General features: G+C 39.4%; 3 protein-coding genes across 3 annotated transcripts in view; 1 reads left to right on the forward strand and 2 right to left on the reverse strand.

Annotated features, from left to right (window-relative positions):
• Positions 1-3,039, reverse strand: part of LOC121960396 (uncharacterized protein C18orf63) — a 22,287-nt gene extending 19,248 nt beyond the window's left edge. Inside the window, exons 1-3 of the mRNA XM_042510068.1 lie at positions 2,776-3,039; positions 2,601-2,689; positions 1,276-1,333 (exon numbers count right to left, since the gene is read on the reverse strand). The gene's annotated coding sequence lies outside the window, so the exon portion shown is untranslated. The remainder of the gene's footprint in view (positions 1-1,275; positions 1,334-2,600; positions 2,690-2,775) is intronic.
• Positions 3,040-4,126: 1,087 nt separating this feature from the next.
• ppp1r3g (protein phosphatase 1 regulatory subunit 3G) lies at positions 4,127-5,787 on the forward strand. The gene has a single exon (XM_042510070.1). It carries the CDS (start codon positions 4,230-4,232, stop codon positions 5,067-5,069), a length of 840 nt encoding a protein of 279 aa, XP_042366004.1. The 5' UTR covers positions 4,127-4,229; the 3' UTR covers positions 5,070-5,787.
• A 2,766-nt stretch (positions 5,788-8,553) lies between these two features.
• The window catches only part of LOC121960403 (LYR motif-containing protein 4B), a 16,836-nt gene continuing 14,851 nt past the window's right edge, over positions 8,554-10,538 (reverse strand). The window contains exon 3 of the mRNA XM_042510075.1: positions 8,554-9,732. Within this exon, the coding sequence (XP_042366009.1) occupies positions 9,670-9,732 (63 nt within the window). The 3' untranslated portion in view covers positions 8,554-9,669. The remainder of the gene's footprint in view (positions 9,733-10,538) is intronic.

The following is a 10,538-nucleotide window of genomic DNA, read 5'->3' on the forward strand; positions in this document are numbered from 1 at the left end:
ATATTCTTGGTCGACGATTTGAGTAGTTTGTTCAAAGTTTTGATTTTTTCACAATTTGTCTCTTTTTTTTGGACTCTGCAGTAAAAGTGTTAGAGAACGCAAACGTCTCAGATCGTTAATTTCTGACCTTTTATCACAGGTGCTCGCCTCACTGTTTACTGAATCATTTTAGAGCCTTGAAAGGGTTAAATTTACAGTAATTCAGAAGAAAAAAGCAAAGGTTGGAAGAAAATTTGTGCGTCCGATATTTTCCGTCCTGCCGTGAATCCTCTCTGACTGTCAGGACGATCTACGTCACACAACTGTTGATTTTATTCTTTTACAGGAAACTGTAGAATAAAAACAAACCGCAGCAAAAGATCCCCAAATAAAGTTATTTTTCAACAAAGTTTTTTTTCTGAATTTTTGTTGATATCGTAAATAAACCAAACAAACTCGCCCAAAACATAACTGCGTTTCCTGTGCAACCAGACAGGGCTTTCTTTTTTTTTTAATTATTATTATTTCTTTATTTTTATTGTGGCTTTGCGTGTTTCCTGAAAGGATTCTGCAACCTTTTTTTTAACTGTGACTTGGCTGCATTTCCTGTTGTGGCAATAAAAGTGTATTTGAACTTTTATTTTTATTTATTTTCTTTGTTTAACGAGAAATTACCGAGTTTCCAGTCAGGATTGTGCCATTAAAAGCATTTTATTTTTTTATTTCTTTTTAAATAAGACATTCCTATGTTTCTTGTTCGGATTGTGTCACTAAAAACATTTTTTTATTTATTTATTTTTGTGTTTTTTTTTTTTTTTTTTTTTGCTTTGATTGCACTATTCTGGCAGGAAATGCAGCATTTTTTTTTTTTTTTTTTTTTATCAGATTTTTTTTCACTGACTTTGCTGCATTTCCTGTTGGGAGTATGCTGCTAAAGGTGTTTTTATTTTCATTTTATTTGATTTATTTTATCTTTTTTTTTTTTTTTTTTAATTGAGACAAAGCTGCTTTTCCAGCTGGGATTTTGTCCCCAAAACTGGGTATTTTAAACCTAAACCCAAACACACATTAACCAGTGTTGTTAAACCTACAGTTTCAGAGTTTGCGTGACTTAATGTACAAAGTTTGTATAAAGGTAAAATGCGAGCCTTTATTCTGGCTGCTGTTTGTTTTCGGGTTGACTTTTGGACTCTGCGCTGCAGAGATCAGCAGCGCTGATATTTGCAGTGAAGCACTGAGTTTTTATCAGGTCCTGAGGAGGCCTTCTGCAGAGCGGGTTCAGTTTGGTGCACTCACAGTGTCCGGGCTGTCCCCGTCACCGGCTGGACGTCCCGGTTGTCTCATCACGTCCACACTGAAAGACACAAAGTCAACAAGACAGCGTGTGATCCATCGGGAGCAGCTGATCTCAGAACAGAAATCTAATCAACCGTAAATATCTGATCATTTTAATATTTTTGAATGCTTAAAAATCCGCGTGAGGACAATCAGACGTGTGCAGAGCAGCTGCAGGATCTCAGTCCGCCTGAATTACAGCTCTGCAATAAACTCATTCACAGGACTGATTTGACTTTTCACCTGATTCTTATCATGAAAAACCATCAACCACATCACATCAGCGGAAATAAGACGGAAAAAACTTATTGTGGAACTAAAATATAAAGATTGTTCAGAGAAAAATGCTCGAGAAGTCACAGCGTCATGAAAATATAAAAACAAACTACAAAAAAAAAAAGCAAAACAACCAAAATGACCAAAAATGACCCCAAAAAACACTAAATGACAAAGATTTTCAATACAAAAAAAGAAAGAGTAAAATTAGAGCATATCTGACAATTTCTGACCATTAACTCATATAATTTATATTCAATTTTCACTGTTTTTTTATCAGCTGAAAACATATGTTTCTGTGTGTTTCTAATTGTGTGTGTGTGTGTGTGTGTGTGTGTGTGTGTGTGTGTGTGTATTTGGGAAACAGTGTTGTGTGTGTTTGATTATTAATAAATCAGAGTTGAAGCAGGTGAATGCTGCCATCTAGAGGTGAAGTCTCAGAAAACTGTATTTAAAATAAGATCAACAGACCACACAAAAACCTCCACACATACACACACAGAGACACACACCACAAAAACCACAATAAAACATGAAATAACGTAAAAGAAAAAAAAAAGCAAAACATACTGGTAATTAAGTGACACAAAATTATCAAAAATCAGAATTATTTATAATATATTATTTTATCTTAGTTATTAATTCTTTATCGTTACAGCTGTAAACGTGGAGGAGAGAATTTGCTTTGTAGTTTTGATGCAAAAATAATAAAAAAAAAAAACATCAGCGAAAATCATAAATATAGAATAATAATAAAAAAAAACTACAGTAAAAAATATGAAAAATACTATAAAATACGTATAATATTTCTGATTTGACATATAGGGGGCTGCTTTGAAGTTTATGGGGATACACACGAATATCCATCAGTTTATTTCACAGTTTCGAAGGTGTGTGCAAAGTTTCGTCAGTTTTCACGCCTCAAAAATTCAATAAAGTTCGATGAAGAAGCGGGAGAAGAGTTAGGTTCCGTGACGCTATGAAAAATTAAAATGATTTAATTTTTTTACCTGGATGTCTCTGTGTTTCCTGCCGGTGGAGCTGCAGGAGGCTGTCTGGTCATCAATCACCTGCACCCAGAATGCACCTGTGAAAACACCTGTAACCAATTAGATGGTTTAGAGAGCAGATTCACTCAGGTCCTTTATGCGCAAAACGATGAATAAATAAATGAACGACACAAACCTGTAATCAGAGAAGAGAAGAAGAGGACAGCCTCAATTAAAAGTCACGATTGTTATTGATTGATTGATTTTTGTTCACCGATCAGCCGCGGTGATGAAGGGGTTAAACTCCTCCATGTTTTGGTCTGCACTTCAGGAACCCCCGCCGAGTGACGTCAGGATGATGGCGGTGATGACGACACGTGTTTGTTGACTGGGCGCGCGGTGACGCACTAGTTGGAGCCGCGCGGACGGTTGGTTACGTAACAGCGTCTGATTCTCAGAAAGTGCCCCCCCCCATAAACCCAAGTCTCTCTCTCTCTCTCTCTCACACACACACACACACACACAAAAATAATAAAAATCACAGAAACAGAAGGTTATTTATAATCATGCTCAGATCAAAAGGAGGCTCGGTTAAAACTGATAAACTCTGAATTATTCATATTTTAAGTGATTTGAGGATTTTCAATAGAACAGATACAAAATTTTAGATTACATTATTAATTATGAAAAATATAAAATCACTTTACATATAAACAGACTGTTTTTAGTTTGATTTTCTATTTATTTCTTACATTGCATATCTATCTATCTATCTATCTATCTATCTATCTACCTATGTGTATATGCATCCTATTGTTTACAGTATTTAAAGAGTATTCTATTGTTGTGTACAGTATTTACAGTGTGTTTGTTGTTGTTTACAGTACTTAAAGTGTGTTATGTTGTTGTTTACAGTATTTACAGTGTGTTTGTTGATGTTTACAGTGTCTTATGATGTTGTTCACAGTATTTACAGTGTATTTGTTGTTGTTTACAGTATTTAGAGTGTTTTATGATGCTGTTTACAGTATTTAAAGTCTGTTGTGTTGTTTACAGTATTTACAGTGTGTTATGATGCTGTTTATAGTATTTACAGTGTGTTTGTTGTTGTTTACAGTGTGTTTGTTGTTGTTTACAGTATGTTATGATGTTGTTTACAGTATTTACAGTGTGTTTGTTGTTGTTTACAGTATTTACAGTGTGTTTGTTGATGTTTACAGTGTCTTATGATGTTCACAGTATTTACAGTGTATTTGTTGTTGTTTACAGTATTTAGAGTGTTTTATGATGCTGTTTACAGTATTTAAAGTCTGTTGTGTTGTTTACAGTATTTACAGTGTGTTTGTTGTTGTTTACAGTGTGTTTGTTGTTGTTTACAGTATGTTATGATGTTGTTTACAGTATTTAAAGTGTGTTTGTTGTTGGTGGTGTTTTTTTTACAGTATGGTGTTCCTGCTCCGCTGCACGCAAACAGGTGAAAGTTGACAGGACTGCGCGCGTGTCTTTTTGACAGCAGCAACAGAAGACAGGTGACAGTGCACGCGCTCCGCGGGGGGCGGGGGGCTCTATACAAGCCGCCCCGCGGCGGCACTCCCGCGGACTCCTGACCCGCCGCAGCTACAGCACACAGCCGCGGGGCTGCCGGCACTCATGTCCCGCTCACAGCTCCGCTTGCAGCCCGGAGGAGAGCCGCTCTGTCCGGGGCCGAGCATGGAGAACGGCCTGCTGAAGGAGGAGGAGGAAGAAGAGGAGGATGAGGAGGAGGAAGATCTGGACGATGAGCTGGACGCGTCTCAGCTGGAGAGGTTTATGAAGGACCGGAGGAGAGCCAAGTCCCTGCCCGCCTACCCGGCTGCGCTCCTGGTCGGGGTCTCCGGGAGCGACGGGAGGAAGCGGGTGAAGTTCGCGGACTCTCTGGGTCTGAACCTGGCCAGCGTCAAACACTTCAGCTCTCTGGAGGAGCCGCAGATCCCCAGTAAGGTCCTGTCCCGCCACAAGAGCTTCCCACCGCCGCAGCAGGACTTCCTCAACGACCTGTGCACGAGCTTCAAATCCGGCCTGGACACGGACCGGTTAGTCGCGTGCTTCCCGGACCCCCAAGAGGCGGAGCGGAGAGTCCAGCGGCTCCGCGTCTGCTTGGAGAAGGTCACCATCACGCAGTTCGACGTGCGAGGCCAGATCCGGGTCTTAACCGGCCGCAGCATCAGAGAGGTCGGGGTCAGGTACACCTTCAATGACTGGCTCTCCCACGTGGACGCGCAGGCTCTGCCCGCGGCCGTGGATCAGCCGGGCTTTGTGGGGGAGCGCTTCAGCTTCACGGTGTACACGCCGCCCTTCATGGACCCCAGCTCGGCCGTGCACTTCGCCGTGTACCTGAGGAACGAGGAGGGGGAGTTCTGGGACAACAACGAGGGGCAGAATTACACCCTCCAGTACCACTGCATGCCCAGGAGCGCGCCGTTTGTCAGCGCCGCTTTTGACGCCATCTGACCGGTGCATGTGCCCTGCGTAAAACGTATAAATCTGTGCGTAAAACGTATAGATTTGTGCATAAAGCGTTAGAATATGAGCATAAAACGTACTAATTTGTCCGTAAAACCTTTAAATCCATGCGTTGAACGTATAAATCTGTGTGTAGAACGTACAAATCGGTGCGTAAAACGTACAAATTTGTGCATAAATCTTTTAATCTATGCGTAAAACTTTTAAATCGGCGTATTATCTTTAAATCGGTGCGTAAAAGCTCTCCGTCCGTCCCTCGAGCTGAAATGCTTTGCTGCTGTTTTCCATCTGCTGAATAAATCAGCACCTGTGCAGTTCTGCGTTATATGAGGAGTCTTTCTGAGTTTGGAAAACTTGTATTTTGTCAGAAACGACACACATCAACTTTAGTTTTCTTTCATTTTGGCCTCTGAATGATTCAGTTGTACCTTTTCTTTACTTTAAGAGTTAAACAGCGTCCTCAACACTCATTAATATGCAGGACAACACAGAGGACATTTGTGGATTTTATCTCTGAACTTGGATCAATAGACTTCCTCTGAGGACACAGAAACAACGGAGTGATTCTTGTCCCACTTTGAGGAAAACTGATGGTGTCAACAAGCTTCTGGACATTTCGGACCTGTGGACACAAGTGTCTCTGTCTCAGTCTCTGTTGATCAGAAAAGGGATGTGGGAAGATAAAATAAAATATAATAAAAACACATTTCTTTGTTTGTGCTTTTACTTCTACACCCTTTGAAGCTCGAGCAAACTGGCTTCGGTTCTTTCAAAAGCACGGAGAGAAGTCAATGGGCAACTCCAAAAGAAATGGACAAAAAAATAGCAAAACCTTTGTAAAAAAGAAGAAAATGACCTAAAACAAAAAAAGTAAAAACAAAAACAAACAGGAAAATGACCATCAGAAACTGACCAAGAAAAAGAAAAAGGAAATATATATATATTAAACATTTATTCTGTTTGAGACATCAGTCAGGTCTTCGTGTCCCCCTGTCTATCCGTCTGTCCCTAATGTAGGGATGACAAAGTTCAGAAGTCCATCTCCTCTGAAAATAGCCGTGTTGACAAACCTGACGACATTTGTTTGACGAGTCAACAGTGAGACGAAGCTTCAGAGAGACGACAGAATATTTCAGGTATATCTCAGAGCGAAGACTCGAGGACAGACGAGTCTTTTATCCTCACCATCGTTCAGTTACAGCCTCCTCACTCAAAGGATTTTAGGACGTTTACAGAATTTTAGGAAATTTGTAGGATTTTAGGACAATTCGAAGATTTTGGGACATTTCTAGAAGCAGGACACAAGCGAACATTTATTCTGTAAGACGTCAGTCACATAAAAAAGTGTACATGAGATCGTTATTAGGGATCCGCGATCATTCAAAATCAAGTATCGTAATCGGCCGACATGCTGAATTATGCCGATTTCACCAAAGTATTTTTTTTAATTGGCAAAGTAAACATGTAGAAAACACTGACTCTGAGTTTAAGTATTTTTCTCATTTTGCACAATGAACGAATATTAAGTACAATGAAAAACATATTTCACGTCTCCATCTGCCGGTGGGTCGTTCCTTCAGTTTGGCACACTACAATACCCATGAGCCTTAGCTGCTTTCATGCCACCATTTTTCACAAAGAGCTGCTGAAGCGTGTTATACGTTTCACTGGAGACGCAACACGCTGTTGTGTTGAACCTCTTTTGTTTCCGTGATGCCGGCATGCTGTCTAAAACCCCACACTGCAGCGACATGATGCCGCCGCTGTTGGAGTGAAAATGTAAAGGTGGCGTAAAGTCGTGAGCGCCGTCTCTGTGTGAGACGGACAGACGGGAGTTTGTAGTCACACCAGAGGCTGCAAAGACTGTGGATGTTGCAGGGTTAATGTTTGCAACACAGTAAAACTCTTTAAGATATTTAGGAAACTTTCAGTGAGTTTTCCTAATTCCACGAGGCCTGGAAAATGTGATTTTGAGATTCCATGACTTCCAGGTTTTCCAAGGACACCCTGGATCACAGCACACACAGCGACAGAACGACTTCATTCTCAGTTTTATCATTTTTAGCTTTTGCTCCCCGTTAGCGACGCACATCGCAGAATTTAAGCTCCTTGATGGAGCGCCTTGTGCTGAAATGCACCCTGGGAGTCGTAGTTGGCTTCCCAGACTTTGTGTGCCTTTAACTTTTTAAACTAAGATATTTTCAAACAGAGTTTCATGTCAATCACAGCTGCAGGAGATTCACTGTCGAGAGCGACTTTTACTTCACAAAATAAAGTTTAATTTTACTCCGACCAAAACTTTCTGGGTCAAATAAAATCCTCCGTCCTTCAGAGAGAGCCGCCGCTCTGAGGCCGCTCTGAAGTCCTTCATACGGAGCACGTGCACGACTGCATCAAGCATCCTGTCGGTTTGTCTGATGAAACAGCGACCACCGATTGAGCAACGTGGTCTTTAACACCTGTGTGTGTGTGTGAGTGTGTGTGTGTAAGTGGGCCACTGTGCTCGTCCTTAAACCAACAGATGGGTCTATTAATAGCAGCTGCTGGTACCTTGTGTGGGTCAGTCACCTCCTCCACCACAAACCAAACTGAGCTCACCTCATCTGCTCACTGTCGCCACGCTGTGTGTGTGTGTCTCAATGTCCACCTGAAGCACACACACTGAAAAAAAAAAAAATCTCAGGTCAGCTGTTAGTCTGATTTATCTGTTTGGGGTCTTTTGCAAAAATATTTTCAACATCAAACATTTCCTGCACGCTGGTGGATTTTTATGCAGCCATTTATGAAAGTACTTTAACCTTTTAGGGGCTGTTTGGTGCATTTTATGCATTTTTCTTGTGATAATTGTGTGTGTGTGTTGATGCATGTGTCCTAAATGTAGTCCAGATTGAGTGTAATCAGTGAATTTGCAGCTCAGCTCTTACAATAAGTCTAAAATACACTGTGGAAACTAAATAGTTACATTCAGACTGTTAAAAAACCCGGCATTTAAAGGGTTAAAATTCTGAAAATTAAAGAATATTCGATATTTGTGATTAGGACTGACGTTAGTTAAAAAACTAAACTCAATGAAAGTAGTAGTGTAATGTCCTTGGACTATAATTCATCAGATTTAATGAGGTTTTGGATGGTTAAGGGTTAATCTAGGATGTTTTTTCCTACAATGGGACAAAGACAGATAAAGACTTCAATACCCAGAATTCCTGTGAGGCGTAAACCTCAGCAGCAGTCTGAGCTGAGAACAGGGTTGAGTTTTTGGGTCTGAATTTTCCGCCTGAGTCGAAGCTGCAGCGTCTTCATCACTTTTGCTTCTGTTTATTTAAACCGACAGAAAACGTTTCGGTCGACTCTTTAAATCTCGGATCTGCGATGTCGTGTTTCAAAACGAAATGGCCCAAACGGCGGCTGCGTGTCGAGATTTCAAAGAACATTTACGTTTCCTCTCAGACAAAAAAATAAAGACTAAACTGAGTGAATATTTCAGTTCTTTATAGAGATTATTATTGTCCTCGACTCTGATAATCACATTAAAGGTGGACGACCTCTGTGCTGTTATACAAAAATAATACTAGAAGAAAAACAATAATAAATCAGGGACGCACCGATCAACAAATCTGCACTCAAAATTCAGTTTCCATCAGTCTGAGCCGCTTTTTATTAACAAACTGACCGACAGCTCCGATATTTAAACTGGAGATTTCCAAAATGTCACAATTTTTCCATCGTGAGCTAATAAATGGACGTGTGTCTTTTTGTCAAAGTGAATAAACCTTTTTTTTAGCATTCGCTTGTTTCATGATTCTTAAAAGTAAAAGTTTGATGCTCTGAGAATTTACATATTTTATATTTAAAAAAAGATTAATCAATAATAAAAATAACTGTTAGGTGCAGCCGTATTGAGATGTCTCTATTTTAATTTCTAGAGAATAAAGATTAAACAATCATTTATTGACAAAACTATATTCTTTGATATCGGAAATTTTAAGTGTATTTCTGGAACATATTTGACTTTTTTTCTCTTAAATGTATGACTTTAATCTCAAATAATAGATTTTTATTATAAATATCTGACTTTAATCTTATTTCTGAGTTTTTCTTCTTTTAATGATTTTTTGATAATTTGTGATTTTTGAGTTTTTTTCCTGATATTTCCAAGATCAATCAATTATTGATTATATGAGAAAATAATTGGCAGATTGATTGGTGATTAAAATGATTTGTTGCAGCATTTGTCACACGTAGATTTTGCTTTATTTTAACTAAAAAAACCCTAAAAACTGAAATGAGGAAACTGAAGAAACTGTGATTGATCACTTTATGATATCGATGAAAAATCAGCGATCAGGATCATCGATCGGTGCATCCATGAAAAAAAAAAAGGTCTAAACTCCAAACAAACTTCAGCAGCTTCACTCTGTCCTACATCTCCCACAATGCATCTCACACCTCCACCTCCTCCCGTCAGGTGACACAGTTTTCGGGTCTAACAGGAAGCAGAGCGGCCATTGATGATGATGTCAGCGAGCCGCTCCGCTCTCTGATGTCACTTCCTGTCGTCTGCTGGGACAGCGCGTCCTTCGCCTTCGTCTCAAGCCGACCATTTGTCCTCCACCACGATCCGCTGCGTCTCAAACATCTTTCCGATGGACACCTGCAGAGACACACGGAGACAAAGACACAGTCACTGGACTGTCTGTGGGACGGAAACGTTTTTATTCTTCACTGTTTCCTAAAAATATTTCATCAACACAACAAACGACGTCTGTCATGACGTAAAAATTTGTTTTTCCCTGTAAATTTACCTCCTTTTTCTGAGAGAATATGCAACTTATTTACTTCAAATTCAATTCTTCTAATTCCAGTTTTTTTTTCTAGAAAATTTCCAACTTGATTCTCAAATTAACATTTTTTCTAAATTCTGTCTTAAATGTAGGACACGCTGAGTTTTCAATAATCAATATTTTTTTTAAATCAGAAGCTTTTTGTTTTTTTTTCTAGTAAATTTATGACTTTCTTTCTCAGAGAATAATCCTGTTTTTCTTCTAAACTTCTGACTTAAATTCATAACATTTTGAGTTTTTTTCTCTTCTATATGACTATGATGATCTCAGAGAAAATTGCATTAAGTTTAAACTTTATTTTCAAAGAATAATTATCTTTCAAAAATCAGTCAGTAAAACATACAGAATAAATAAAGACAAAATGAGTTAAAGCAAGAAAAACAAGCATGAAATAAGTTTTTCCCCCGAAAATAAACTCCTCAATCCACCTCGTCCCGCCTCCCCGCTGTGCTCCTGGTGTGTGTGTGTGTGTGTGNCAGAGAGCCTTGTCACTGTGTTATGACAATATTTCCCATCTGAACTCTCTGTTGTCAAATAGAAGAACCAATTATGTCGTGTGTGTGTGTATGAGTGTGTGTGTGTGTAAGTGTGTGTGTGTATGAGTGTGTGTGTGTGT

Source organism: Plectropomus leopardus, chromosome 21 (assembly GCF_008729295.1).
Source record: "Plectropomus leopardus isolate mb chromosome 21, YSFRI_Pleo_2.0, whole genome shotgun sequence".
NCBI classification, from domain to species: domain Eukaryota; kingdom Metazoa; phylum Chordata; class Actinopteri; order Perciformes; family Serranidae; genus Plectropomus; species Plectropomus leopardus.